A 15,615-nucleotide genomic window follows, 5' to 3' on the forward strand; every position below is an offset into this window, starting at 1 on the left:
TAAAAGATGCTTTTTGCGACTAATTGAAATAAAAACAGGTTGTTCAGGCCCTGAATTCAAATAGTTGACTAATATGTAGCTTTAATGGTTGAAAATATATACATTTTCACCGAGACATCTGGGCAAAGAAGATCTGCCCCACGGCCCCAGAACTTTACGGGTTCTTGCTAGGTGTGAAAAAGTTTCTGGAGAATTAAAGCACAACATGAACTGACATGATGATGGGTTCTGCTCTGTTTTGTGGTCTAATTTTATCTCCTAAATTTTTGCTCAGGTAACCCATTTAAAAAAAAAATAAATACAAATACAAATACAATTAATTAAATTACTGCACAGCAAATTTGGAGCCAGGTTGTATTGCAGCATTCATTTTTTTTTTTTTTTTTAATAAAATCACATTTCACATTACAGTAGAGAAGAGCCACTAAAAATGCATATTTATCAGAATGTTTCAGTTGATCTCCCTTTTAATTGTTAGAATAATTTAGATTTTTTTTTTTTTTTAATAGCATAGGTCAAATTGGCTACTGTAGTGATTACTGTAGTGTATACTGCTTGTGGTTTGTTACAATGTTTTAAACCCTGTTTATAACATTTTTAAGTGATGAAGTTTGTGATTAAATATCATCGTTTCTTATTTGATGTCACTTTGCCTATGAGACAGCTCAGAGTTGTCAGTTAGAGGATGCTGTACAGTGCACTTATTTGTCTAATTGGTCAGCGCTGGTGATGCAGCTCTGCACCACACCCACTCCGGGTCCAGCATCGTCCATCCCTTCATGCCTCTTGGGCGTGCATTTGCAAACTCCGCCCTGCTCGCGCCGCCTACAAGCAGACCGCAATGATTTAGAAGTTCAGGAATCCCACGTGACGTCACCCAGGGGTGACGTTATGCTTCTCTAAATAGATCGTATTGTAATCTTTTCTCAGTCCAACGTGGTTTCTTCTGCGAGACCGCTTCACATTTTCTACACTTGTTTGGTAAGTTGAAAGCCCTGTCACCATGCAGAGGACCGTGCACGCGCCTCTGCAGGTTTGTTGTGTTTGTTAAAAGCGATTCTCCTTACTTTTTTTTCCTCCTTTTTTCATGCAACAGCTTTTTTTTGTTGTTGTTGTTCGCTTCAGCAGTCCTGGTGGAGATTTTTCTCTTCTTTTCTTCTTGGTCACAACTTATTTATGTCTGCAACTAAAAGAGACGAAGTGTCATATGAGTTTTGTTTGAGTAAGTGCATTGTCATCTCACTCGGGTGTCCGGTGTGTTGGCCTATCTGTTGACTGTTGTTGAAGTTGAACGCGGAGTCAAGTGCCGCTGCTGCAGCTCGACCTGTCAGCAGCGGAGACAAGTCTGCAGGAATTCATCTCGAGCGATCTAAAAAAAAAAAAAAAAAACTCGGACTGGCTTGTTGCAAAGGATGGGTTTCATTGCACTTCACGCCAATTTGGCACGTCTTCCAAGTTTAGTGTTCGCTCCGGAGCTCCAGAGCCGCATCATTGTCATGCCTGTCCCATCTTGGGATACGCAGTGCTTTCTGCGTGCTGCGGTTCACCAATGATCGTCTGGAAAATGATAGTCCGGTGGTTCTGCTGTCATGCCAGTTAAAAAGAAAGAAGTGATGCTTCTGTTTCCAGTACATTTACCTTCCTTTCCCTCCCGAATAGCAGTGTAATCAACATTACGTCATTCTGCAGGCCAGTCGATATTTGATTAAGGGCTGAGATGTTGAGGGTTACTTCTAGTAAAGATGTGCTGACGAGGCGCGCTTTGTGGCTGCACGGCTTGGACAAAAAGAAAAATGTTTTATTTATTTGATTGTTCTCTGGCCGATGTCATTATGTTTATGTGACAGCACTGTCAATAACCACTTGTTTTTCATGCACGCTCTCAATTATTATGCAGGCTTCCGGTTTTATTGTCCCCCTTTTGAAATGCTGTATAAATAACATCTGATAATAGGCCCTGCGTTATTTAAGTCTTATTATAACGTTAGAGATGAATTTGTATTTTTTTTTAATGATTTTGAAAGCAGGGCCCTATTGTTATTGTTAGTGTGCAACAGTTTGAGAGAAAGCTGGAAGTTTTTTTTTTTTTTTATTTTTTTTTTTACGTTGTCCTCATTGTAAAACCCCTTAACCAAACATATGTTTTCAGTTATTTTGGGGATTGAGGAGAGTAAACTGTGATTTAGAAATTCCCTTTGAAGTAATTAACTAATCAACTTTTCATTTGTATCGAACTCAGTCAATTCTACCGAGGTGAAAAGCCAACTGTTTGAGGAAAATAAATAATGCACAACACCAGATATTATTAATAACGTAAACAAATGCAAAATAGCAATAAGTATAAAGTCTGTGAATCTGCAATAAACTTACTGGATGACGTGTATTATTTTGTAACCTTGATGCGGATATAATTCTTCCCATATTTTACACAACGTTAATAATCCTGATTGCAGTCGAGCGGCTCATTGCAGAAGTGAAATGTAACTTGCATTGAGTTTATTTGCTGTTAGTTGTTTCATGTCCTCGAGGTTCCTCTGGTAATGATTGTACTAATGTAGAAAGGGGTGAAATGACAAGTCCCATCAATAGTTTGGCTACAGAAGTCTCATTTCAGCTTATAAAAAACTGCTGCACACGTTTTATCATTGATTTTAATACAAGTACGGCCGAGTACTTTTTCCCCTTCTTTTTTTAGCAATAGTATGAAACTTTTCATCAGTACAGTGAGAATAATGTGAGTGGTACAAGTGCCATGTTGCCCTCTCATGGGGATTTTTTTTTTGTGCTTGTTTACATGGTGTGGAGCGGAGCAGTTATTGAAAGCTGTAGAGGTTTACATCACAGCAGTCTTTTTGTCACGTATTCAGCTCAAGAGCTGAAGTTCAGGGCAGGCATTGTCTGACAGGACCATATTCCCTGCCTCAGGGATTGCCGTAATCCTGCCTTGAACTTGTGCTGTCAAAAGCCCAGGCTATGGGGAGCCAGAGATTTGAATTGTTGTGCATGTTTGTGCTTGCTTTAACCCCGTATGCCTTTGCACACTCAACCCCTCTTTTCCTCAGCATATTGTTTAAATTCTAATATGTGGTCTACCTGGAAAATTCCTCCCCAGTTCCTCATGAAATCGAATGCCGGACCCTAATACTTCCCCTCGCTCACATCAGGATACAGTTAATGTAAAGTGTAACCAAATTTCCTTTGCTAAACTAAAACATCTATATTAGATGCGAGCCAAGTGCCCTTTCCAAGGAAAGGGCGTTGAGTACTGATAATTTGAAGTGTGAAAGCTATTGGATAATTCACAGAGGCATTCACAGAATTAATGGTTGAAAGTTTTATGCTTCATATGGTTTGAATTTCCTGGTAAATGTGATGAAATGATCAAGTCTCAGTTTAGAAACAGGAACAGGAAGGTTAAAGTTTATTTTCTGAATCTGTTTTAATCGTCATGGAAACTATTTCTCGTATTGTTTTTATTAAAGTTTTCGAGTGATATCAGTTTTTGTGAAGTTTAATGTTTGACGTAATCCTTCATAGTCATGGGTGATGAAGAAGAAAGCCTGAGAACAACTGTGGCACCAAGAGTTGTACAAACAGCTGAAAGTGAAACATTTGAGATAAAAAAAATGTGACCTCAAATATTCATTCAGGACATGAATAATTATCGCCGTGTCTGCAGGCGCTGGTTCTACTTGCTGTCATACTGGTTGTAGTTTGGGTTGAGGGTTGGGATCACCAGTGCTGGTCATGTTTGTTGTGTCAAAGGAGACCAGGTGAGTTTTTAGGGGCCCATGTAGAAGAGACTGAGTGAGCTGGTGACTGAAAGAGAGACCAGGGCTCATTGCTCTCTGACAGAGAGACCCTGTCCAGACCCTGTTCTGCAGACTTGCTCATGAAGTACAGCCTGTTAAGAAAACAGCACTGGTTAGCATAACGTAATATTGGAGTGTTTTGACTGTGCTTGAGGAAATAGTCTGTGCCCATGAAAAAGACAACACATGCACATATTGTATGAAGGTACTCATGCTCGACACTTTACATGTGGCACCGACCTGAATCACAAATGCACTGCAGTTCCTGAGAACTGTAGGCTGTGGCAGAGAAAGACAAAAATAAAAGTATTAAACATGGGATATTGTATGCGTCTGTAGATGTCACCACCAAGAGCACACATCATAAATAAACCACACATCTAATGTTGATGATTCAATTATTAGTCTCTTCTATTGGAAGACTGTTTTCATTTGATTGAATTATGCTCCAAGCAAACATCAAAAAAATTTGATGTTGCTCTGTTTATCGTTCTTTGTTCCCAAATTTCTTCTTCTAGTTTCAATTTTGAGGTGTCATAAATGGAGAGGTAATATGTTTTCATACACCTACCCACTTTCTAAAATCCTCCGGGCACCGCTGTCCAGGCATTCACATATACAAAATAAATGTCCCATATTGTGCGGTCCCCTGGAAATCCACTTGTACTTTGTGAGCCTTGGATTCATGGATGATAGACACATCAGCCAACTGTGGCCTTCCTGTGTGTGGGTTGAATGTTCCTATGATGTCTGCATGTCTCCTACCAAAACATCTACCTGCTCCGCGTGATCACAGCACTGGCTTGATGCTGAAAATGATCCCTGTGTGCTGCTCAGGTGTGGATTAATAATGAGACTCGCTTAACATCTGGTACAACATCTGCATGAAAGTGCTGCGCATCTGTAGCACTGGCATTTGACGAGAGGTTGTTTGTCATTTTATGTGAAGAGGATAATTTACACTGTCAGTACTGGACAATGATAAGATCTTAAAATGCGAAATGCACTGCGACCCAAATATGATATAAACTACAAAGACTACTCAAGTAATAATATTTTCTGTTCTCTTACTTTGCTTTGCTGAATATAATGAAAACCTTTTCACTCATTTACAGAATAGAGCTAAACTCTCATCTGTGTTTAATATTGTCTAAAGACAAATATCCTGACAAGAATTACTTGAATAAAATGCAGCATACAATTATTGAAAATATTGATTTAAATCAGGAAATTACAGATCACAATAAGATAAGAATGTCAGCAAATGTTAAGTGCCAGCTTTTGGTATTAGACTTAGTCTATATTTGAAACATATTGGTTTACTGTATGGCCTATGTGCTGCCTTAAAAGGTCTACAAGTGCCAAATATAAAAATTTTGCCTTAAAAAAAGTAATGTCGCCTAATACGTCTACTTTTTCTGCCACGAATAATAAAACAACTTTGAATATTGAAGACAGGAACAATTATGGAATCTCTTTTACAACTTTTCAATCAAAGTCAGACATCATGTATGTATGAAATGCAACGATCGATATAAGTGCACACAAAAGGCTTTAAAATAACTTAAGTTACTGTTTTTGTTTGATCTGGAGAAGCTGTTAAAATGCACCTGTTGCTTCTGTTGTTTCCCTTTGGTACATTGCCGTAAATGTTGTCGAGTTTAGAATATTTTCACATTGACAGAGTGGACTCTTCACGTTGTTCTGCATGATTTAGGTTCCGTAAGTAAACAGAGGAACACAATAATATTCACAGAATTTTTATTCTTTATTTTTTATGATTCTCTGCTTTCATTCAATACTTTTTTTTTAATAGAGAACAGGTAAAAGGCACTTTCATTTATTTATAATGTTTGTCTTCTATTTGAGTTATTAAAGCTAAAATGATAGCTGACATATGAAATGATGCATGTTTCTCAGTACTGAGCTAGTCTCTAGAGTAGTCTCTAGAGTAGACATTTGGCTGTAGTCACAGGTAAACAAACCTTTTGTGCTCTTATTTGTCAGCTTTAAAACAAACTCAAGTTTTTAAAGTTGTTTTTTAGACCAAATAAACGACACCTCTCGGTCATACACTGCTGCTCTGCTACCACTTCCTCTTCTTGCTCTCATTAAAAGATGTAGGCTATCTCAACTGCCATAAATTAATTAAATCTTTAAATGATGGCTGCATGAGTTAAACATTTGGAGCTATTTGACTGGATTTAAGTGCCTTAAATTTTAAGTTAATATCGTCTCAATGCATTGCTACATTTTGTGGAACTGAATTTTTCACATAACGAAGGAGTTGTACTTGCCAGATCAGCACCAGATGGGAAAGACCAGATCTTTAAGACGCTGTGTCGGAACAGTGGTTTAAACATTGTGTTGATGTTTGATTAGAAATTTCAAACATGGTTTATTATGTCATCATTTCCACCCAAATTTAAGCTGAAAGCCATCACGGATGACATATATACACAGACATATATACATGTGTTCTTCTGTGTAATGTTTGAGTACCGTAGCAATACATTATTTTTGCTGTTGATTTTGTCATGAATAACTTCAGAGTAAATTATAGTATATATGTTTTTGCATCTTAAATGTGCAAAGTAGCCTATATTGAACTATTCCAGTGTTTTCCCTGTACATGGAAGTTTTAGCTGAGACTGTTTCCACAACTTTAGTGTTGATGTCATTTTTGTGGATCCCCGGTTACTGTACTGTGAGAAAATGTGTGCAGGTGCAGTTGCAATTTATTTGTCAAGTGTGACACAAGCAGTGCATTTTTCCTTTTGGGTACTGGCAAGGAAACTCAAATCCTTGACTTTCCCTTCCTCTTTTCTTCTTTTGTCGTTATTTGTTTTTATAGTTTTATGAGAAGTTACCAAGAGTGATGAACTCAGACCAGGAAAGACCGTTCGTGTGCAACGCTCCTGGCTGTTCTCAGGTGAGTGTGTTGAGACAACACAACACAATGCGTACATGTGCGTGTGTGTATGCACGTCTGCCTGTAATATGAAGAGGTGTACATTGAGGAGGCCCAAGGTGTAGGTTTCTGCTTCGTGCGAAAGGGAGAAACAGAATAGCATGAAACCGAGTGGAACACAAACTGTAAATAACACATCAGGTGTAAAAATACCTAAAGAAAAAAAGACAGTTTGAAGTCAGCACCAGGGTTTTAAATGGAAAACAACAGTTGATGTTATTTTAGGGTAAGGCTTCAGTGTAACAAATTATTTCGCAGTTTTCTTATCGGTTATATGACACATATACAACTCTTCTTTTTCGACAGCGATTCCCCACTGAGGACCATCTGATGATACATCGACACAAACATGAGATGACCCTTAAGTTCCCCTCCATAAAGAACGACAACATGTTATCAGGTGAGTTACACCTCCATCAATGCAGACTCTCTCACTTCTACTCACAATGAACGAGTAGTTTATTTGTGGTTATGTGCCTCAGTGACTCATAGACAGACACTTGTTTGTCATCAGAAACCTTAATGGCCTGTCTATACAAGTTGTTTACAACAATGTAAATCACATGACACCTTGCAGCTCAGGTCTATTCAGTGCATACTGCTTGTGCGCACTTCAGCAGGAAACAGAGACACTGACATCTGACTGTAAAAATGAGCATGTTATGCTAAATTTCTCTTCCATGTTGCTTTGTGTAATTGGCATTTTCCCATCATTCGATGTGTCATTTGTCTCCACAGGGAATTTTAGAGATGCCGGGTTGAACAGTCAGCTGATCTGCACATCAATCTAGAGTTGAAAGAAACATCAAATCATAGATCGTGTACTTGCGTGTCAACTCAAGGCCAATCCATAAGTATAGATCTCGATTCCTAGAAATGTCCCTGCCACACCAGCTCCTGTCCAGCGTGAGCTGCTCTCGCCAAACCACTGAGATTGTGTCTTCTTTATTATTTACACTCAGCGGATAGCAGGATCAGATTTTCTAGGCCAGGTGTCTTTATTGCCTGTTGTCTGAGTTACAACTCTGACCACTTCTCTTACTGAGACCTTGAATTCAGGTTAAAAACAAGCAAGTGGTGATACTGTAAAGTAAGTTTCAGCTCAGCCACACATGGTAACATCACCTGGACACCAAATTTGTCTACTGTCAAGATTTTAGGACTATAGTTGTTGACCTAAAATTACTCTCCTGCTATGTTTGCCTTTTCTGACTCATATCCTCTACAAAAAAAAACCTGACATTACTTTCTAAAAATGTTTAGTTTGAGTGATTCTAAGTCTCTAAAAACTGAAAAGGTATATTTGGACTAATACTGTATTTTGGGTGCGTAGGTCATGCTGAAAGTCTGAGTCAATCCCCAGTCTAGCCAGAATGGATAAACAAACCATGAAGTATGCTTTTAGCCTTTGAAACAATCGTGATCCTAAAATCACTTTCGACTGTCTGAAACCTGATCTATGTGCACCCCCCACAACGCCAAGTTGAATACCGCAGCTTTACTGAGCTCAACAGATGAGACCCCACTCGGTAGGTGGGACCTGTACTTTGTCAGCTAAAATGCAGCTGTCAAGGGCAGTATCTCTCTCTCACTAACTAAATGGAAGTAATGCTTTCTTCAAAACACAATTATGATAAACAAAGTAATAAACAACAGTGTTCATTATATTATTCTTCTGGTGGATCACCATTAGTTTACTTAAAGTGTTTGCTGGTATACTAGGGGTCCACATAGAGAAATAGGTAAACTAAAAGCACTAGAAAATACCCAAAACATAAACCAAACATAAAAAAAACTAAGAATAAGGAAGCTGAAATTAAAGTTTAAGAGTAAAATCTGGTGATATCAATAAATATATGTGCTAATATATACTGTACTTCTTGCTGGTATGGTGTGTATTACATACTGTTGTGTGTAATTTTGTATTATGCATTCTGTTTGTTTGTGTGGTGTTGTCATTATTGTGTATGTAAAGTATTGAAATGAATTCGGATACAACAAATCACATAGTAACATTTAAATTTAATCTTGTATGCAGTCCCTTTCAATAGGGTGGATAAATATGCAATTAAAAATAATAATAAAAAGTCCCAAACATAATGTATTACAGTGACCTTATTTTGCATGCTGCTGTATTTCTTGTACTTTTGCTGTCCACAATAATGATTTACAGACTGTCTGACAAACAATTACTGTTAACAGTGGTTGATTTCAGAGATAAAACTTGATTTCTTTGACTTCTAGATCAGACACCCACACCAACACGTTTCTTGAAAAACTGTGAGGAAGTGGGATTGTTCAGCGAGTTGGACTGCTCCATCGAACAGGAGTTTTGCAAAGCCCAGGAAGAAGAGGACAGTAAACAGGTACAGCAGAGCAGAAAACAAAGCCTCAGGCTGAAAAAAAAACCCTCTTGAACCCAAAACCACAGTCATCCGTTGGGGTTAGTTCAGGTGGTTATGAACTGTTATCTGCTGCGATCATCAGTCACGTCACTAACAGCTACCCACACACTGTGAACTGAAAACACGCTTTTTATAGATTAAAAACATTTAAGACCTCATGTGACCACACGCTGCTCACTTGTTGAAAAGCTGACAACCTCAACTGTTTAAACACCACAGATATTTCGGCCATGTATTTTTCTTTTTTCAAAGTATACTTAAGTGTTGCACATCCAACCCTTGTTGTGCCCCAGACGCCATACTCCGTGATCCCCATCTGTCTTGTCAACAATGACAGACAGGGCTAGCAGGTGGAGATTTGTCACCCACCACAGGTGAGGGGAAAATATATCAGGTTCTCCACCTGTAACTTCAAACAGCTCTCCAGCCATCTCTCAGGGAGGGAGTCCTATTTCTTCCCAGAAGTAAAGACAGACCCCTGAGACAACTTTTTGGCAGCAATAAAGGACCAGGCCAGACAGTCTCGCATGTGAGCAGAGTCGCAAAGCTTTGACATCTGACAAAGGATGTGATCATTTATGCATTATAGAAGTGCCCCGAGGCACCTTCACCTGAAACATGTGTACTAGTCAAATCACCACAAGGCAGACTGCTTATCTAACGTCTGGGAAGATATGCAGCGCATGCTGCAGCTAAGCTGTTGTCTGGGTGGTTTGACTCTGGAGCTCGTCTGTGCTCAGGTCAGCCATGTCTAGCCTGCCCAGCCTGTGTGGTTTATGATGGGAGGCTCTGCTTAGTCAGCAGGAGACGAGTCAGAGCAAGACTCTGAGTATAAAGCACAATGAGCAGAGATAAGCATTGAAACTTAAGAAAAACAGCAATGGGCCAGTATGAATGTAAAAAAGTCACATATTTATATAGCCGACTACACTACACTGCAATATAAGTAGAAGAGTGAGACATGCTTTCCATTTTTTTTTTTTTTTTAATTTTGTAGCTATATTCTTCTTTTTATGCAGTATGGCTCCTGCAGTGGTGGCTATTTCATATTTGACCTAATGCAAGTAACTTCAGCTTGCTGTTAATTATTTAGGCCACTGTATGTTTGTGGAACTTGGAGGCATATTTTTACCTACAGAGATATTTAGGAATGCATATTCATTACATGTGACAAAGGTGAAACAAACAAAGTTTTCTGGGTAATTAAAAACAAGGGGGACCTGGTCAACATTAGACTCTCGAAGTTCCACCAGCACAACGCAGAAGAGCCTGTAGATGATAGTTGACTTAATTCCTCATTACCCATTCAAGCTGGGCGTATGGAGCCCAAGGCCAAACAGTTGTAACACTTGAGCTGTGCTGAAAGTTCAACTTTCTGCAGAGAGTCAGACACTCTTAACACATTCCTAACCTTCGCTGCCTTCTCTTCTCCCTCTCTTCCTCTTCGCAGAACATCTCACTGCATGGCCAAGCAGGCCAAGGCCAGCACCAGCAGTCCCACTCACGGATGGGTAATCATGATACCAGCATAGTGATCCAGCAGGCCCTGCCCTCTCCTCAATCCAGCTCCGTCATCACTCAGGCGCCATCCACGAATAGACAGATAGGGTGAGTGACATAGATGCGAAAATCTAGCAAAACATCAGGTCAAGTCACAAAGAATATCGTTTTTTTTTAGACTTGCTGCAATAACAGAGTACTTCTGCTTTGTTACCATGGGGAAGAGGTACTGTTGGGAATTGCTGACAGACTGACAAGTGCAGTGATCAGGGTGTATCCTCTCACCTCAAGTGTGCCCCTGTTACAGAGACAGCCTTAGGCTAAGCCCGGACCCTTTGTGTCCGTGCCGGCTGTCATCCCTCTGTATTCTCTGTGGTAATGTCAGTGTTTTGTTACATTTGGAGCAGTGTGTATGTGTGTGTGTGCGTGTGTGTGTGTGTGTGTGTGTGTGTGTGTGTGTGTGTGTGTGTATGTGTGTGTGGGGGGCTGGCGATTCATGTTTTGCTGTTCATTCAGTATTGTCCCACAGCGTAGCATGCCAAAGAGGGTCCCAGAGAACAAGATGAGATCATTGTTGAAGCCTCAGTCGTGACTGCTGTTAAAACGGTTTAGCATTTCATGCTCTAGAATAGTTCTTTTCACAGTATGGGAATGTCTGCCACCTTAGAGAGCGGATTCTCTGACACCTTTGCAGATGGAGACAATCTGTGTGATGTGTTGCTTCATCATTACCTTGAATGTTTGGTGGTTAAGCATTTGTTCAAAGAGTTTCATCACAGCCACAGTCAGACGCTGTGCTTATGACCCATATCTACATACTATATGCGGTAAAGGCTGTGCAGGATATTGATTTGATAAACTCTGCCAATTGTGATGGGGCTGTCAACTCTGAGTGTCTTTCCCTCTGCTGTGGTTTTGTCTTTACATATCAGTAACATAATTATTACCACACGCAAACATCTATACACACTTTTTCTCCTTATAAGGACACTCCGCTGACCTCAATTATTCCTTATGCCTTAACCTCAACCCCATTCAAACTTGTGCCAGGGCTTTGTTACTGTAAACCAGGCCTATGGCAAACTAGTCAGACATGGAGATGGCTCAGTGTTAGGCCGGCCCTGTGTCAAGGTTGTCCTGTGTAGATTTATAGCTCGAGGAGCTAGTGAATATTGGATGGGAGGCCCATCACTAAGCCTGACTGACACCCCGTCAGGCTCTTTGTCGACGGCAGGGATGGAATTTCATCCCCTTGGAGGAGCAGCAATCACTGCCAGTAACAGAAACTCTGCTTCACCTGAGTTTACCTGTCATTATAAATGGCTTCCGCACTAAAGCACAGACTCACCAATTCACTTCATGGCCCTTTATGATCACAAAGTGTTCACTGATTTGTTGAGTTGTGGTGTTGTTACTGCTCACTGCCATGAAATCCGATCACTTGAAAATCTGATCTGTTATGCCATGTGGTGCTGGTGCTGGTTGCCCGCCTCAGAATGGCACCAAAGTCCAGTTATCAGTCACACATTGTTTGAGGCAACCTTTGAGCAGCGATTGCGTGTGCTGGAATTGCAGAGGTGTCACTTGTTTCCGAGGATGGAGGAATCCTGACACATGAATAGGACAAGTAGATTCACACGATTGAAAACTGAGCTGGAAATGTTCACATCAGCAGGAAAATGGGCTGAGGAAACCCCTCCACTGAAAAGCAGTGCTTCCACAGGAAGCCATAGGGCTAACCAAAGTCTCTATGCACCGGGTCTCTCCACAGGAACTTCCTACGTAGAGAACATGCTGGACACTTCACAGGCTCGTTGTGCTCTGTCCTGTTAGGGAGGCTGTGTCAGATCAGTGGTTCACCGTGACATGTTTTAATCACCCTGTCATCCTGTTAACAAAACTGTAGTCTTCAATAAATTTTGATTGCCATATCTTTGTGAACAAAAGAGTATCGTGTATAACTAGTAGCATCGGTTCTTGCTGTGTAAATGTTTGATTTTAATGATAATAATCGAAGAGACAATTAAGAAACAGTTATCCTTGTCAGGAATGTTAAAGTTTGTGAATGTGATCATTGTAGGACTATAAATCTTTTCATGTTGACACACTTTGTGGAGCTCTGTGGTGAATATGTCTCTAAATGAGACAAAATCACCAAACAAAATCAGTTTAATCTCTTCTCCATCTGCTTCCTCGGTTTGTTCCTCGCTCTGCTCAGTGCACTGCGTGAGCATCCAATGAATTAGGATAACAAGTCATTTTCATTGCTCCACCATGTTTACTAAAGAGCTTTGAGGCTTGGAATCAATTAGGATTGGCTTTCCACAAGTCCATTTACTTTAGGATTGAGCTGGGCCTGCAGCTGTGAAACCTGAGGACCTCTCGCTCTCTCCCTCTTTTTTTCTTGCTCTCGCTCTGCTCCGAGTCCTTAAACAAGGTCTTTGGGGAGCCGCACTGACACAAACCAGTGTTAAAACCAGGCATAAGAAACAGCCAGCAGATCTTGATGTCACGGCTATCATTATCATACAAAAGGAAGTGGTGTCCAACAGTTCTGAATGCACTCTGCTTTTCAATTATAAACATCTGTTGCTGAGTTATGTCAGAGTTAAATACTTTGGATGTTACGACTCAACCATTTGAGATACAACATTTCGTGGAAACCTCAACCTTTTGACTTGTAAGCGGAGATCTGCAGGTTGATGGGTGGGTGTGGGCACAAGGCATTAAAAAGACATTCTTCTATTTCAGCTCGATGGAGGAATTCCGTCCAATTGTTTCCATTACATTGCACAATCGACCTGAAAGCAGCTGGGTTAAGTGAGGAGCAATTACAGTACAGATGTGGTTAAATATCTGATCATCAGTTTATGATAATGTTGTATTTAAATACCTCGCTCAGTTCTGGCTGTGTATGAAAACAGCTGCTTTTTATTAAACATGGACACTTTTTTTTAATAACTTTAATGAGTAATTTCGAAGACTGTGTAAACCTAAAAGGTGCAGTCCTCCAAACCACTGACTGTTAGGTAGTTTTGGTTTGCAACTATCTAAGCAAGACCGATTTTGTAAATTTTTCCTGGACTTAGGTCCATTTTAAATTAGAAATTTGAATCACTTTAGTTTTGTGCGAATTTGACATTAACAATTTCACTTTCTTAAAAGCAGTCCACAATACTCATTTGTGGTTTTCCCGTTGTATGCACAGAGTATTTGTTCACTTTTTTGGATGGAGGAGTTATCTCTACATTGCTGATGATGTCCCACCCTGGGTGCACTTTGTGCAACTTTAAGTTTGGCTGCATCAGGCAGAGCTTTGACGGAAGTCAAATTGTGGTTTTGTTTCCCATGCTGCTTTAGATGCAAAACATTTTTCACACCTCAGGCCCTCAGCTATACTTGTGGTCCTAGTTTTTGCCTTTAAGGGAAATAGCATAAATAGATAGTGGTCTTCATGCATTGTGTGTCGCACATTTCATGCACAAAATGTGCAGGGTGATAAGCACATATTTGCTGTGAGCTTCCTGTGTTTTAGCAGGGAGATTTGGTGACATGGTGATTGATTATTTAGGGCCACTAGCTAAAAGATTTGCTGTAGGTTAGTAATACCTGCCATTCTCCTAATTTAATTTGTTTGCATTTCTTTTTGATCAATATACACATTATGATTATTGCCACATATGATTTCCAGATAATTGGTTGCACTTTGTAAAAACTGTAAAACTAATGGTCACATCTTGAAAACAAATGAAATACAATGTGTAAATGCATCAATGCATGCTCTGTCTCATACAGTGTGTTTAGAACCTGATACAATATTCAGTAGTTCACTCATCTGTTTACAAATCACATTTCTGCAGAAACTGTTATTAATTAATGTTACTACATTGGTGCTGATAGTTTTTATTATTTTGATTCATTGCATATCTGCATTGTGCCTGTGCAAGAGCAGAGCAAGGCAGAGCGTTACGGGCTTTCCGTGCTCAGAATTTGACCTCATGAACTTCACAATTCAACCAAAACATCTTTTATTATTGTTTATGATTAGATTGCATTCAGAAAGTTGTGATAAGGAGTGGGGGGGAGGGTGGTGGTGTCTGTCCTGACTTCAGTACTGTGGGACCTCTACAACCTGCTTAAGTTGCCCTCGTGATCCGACTTATCAAATATTCTTCTCCACAATCAAAAATGGGTTCTCAGCTGTGTATAAAATGAAGGGCTGATGCAGATAGAGAAGTAGTAGATTGGCAGAAGAGAAAGCAAGTAAGCAAAGGTACAAAAAAAAATATCAAAGGTATGTATTGTAATTAATTAGAAAATAGAAAAAAGAGAGAAAGAGAGAGAAAGCAGGATGTACATCTGACCTGAATTAAGATGAGCTCATTGTGTACTGCAGTGGGTTTAATAGTGCGTTTGTAGAGGAACGCCCAGTCTCTGTTCCCTCTCATTCCAGCGGGTCTGTGTCATCCCTGCCCCGGGGCCACCACACATGCAGGCTCCTGCACAAGCAACTCACACACAGGGACGTGCCTCACAGCTCTGGGGAGCACAGGGATCACAACGTGGGGAAGTGTGGAAAAGGGGGATCAGAGGTGGACAGAGAGGAGGAAAAATGGGATCAGAGGTGGATGAAGGAGAGGAAGAGGGTATTAGGAGGTAGATGGAGGAGAGGAAATGAAGGATCAGGAGGGTGGAGGAGAGACAGAAGAGAGGCATCAGATGTGGAGGACATCCGTTGTATATCCAGGATGGATGCTGGAGTTGGGTGGAGGAGAGAGAAAAGTATTGTCTTCACAAAGAAAGGTAAAGATAGAGGCATGGACAAAACAGCATCAGAGAAATGAAGGTGTGGGGGAAAATGTGCTGGGATTATGAAAGGAAAGTGAAGATGGAAAGCTGAATGAGAGGCAGACAGATTAGACCATTG

General features: G+C 40.2%; 1 protein-coding gene across 3 annotated transcripts in view; it reads left to right on the forward strand.

The window, feature by feature from the left end:
* Positions 1-880: 880 nt before the first annotated feature.
* Positions 881-15,615, forward strand: part of creb5b (cAMP responsive element binding protein 5b) — a 39,663-nt gene continuing 24,928 nt past the window's right edge. The window contains exons 1-5 of one of the 3 annotated variants that reach the window (XR_011177918.1): positions 881-981; positions 6,667-6,744; positions 7,090-7,183; positions 9,028-9,149; positions 10,639-10,796. Coding sequence is in view for 2 of the 3 variants with exons in the window: in XM_069142971.1 (XP_068999072.1) it covers positions 6,691-6,744; positions 7,090-7,183; positions 9,028-9,149; positions 10,639-10,796 (428 nt within the window). In the remaining variant the exon portion in view is untranslated. Of the gene's footprint in view, positions 982-6,666; positions 6,745-7,089; positions 7,184-7,521; positions 9,150-10,638; positions 10,797-15,615 lie in introns of those variants that run through there. The other 2 variants (XM_069142971.1, XM_069142972.1) reach the window with 2 other exon arrangements.

This window comes from Embiotoca jacksoni, unplaced genomic scaffold, assembly GCF_022577435.1.
Source record: "Embiotoca jacksoni isolate LCO1_2020_lvr unplaced genomic scaffold, fEmbJac1.0.p SCAF_11, whole genome shotgun sequence".
Lineage (NCBI taxonomy): Eukaryota > Metazoa > Chordata > Actinopteri > Embiotocidae > Embiotoca > Embiotoca jacksoni.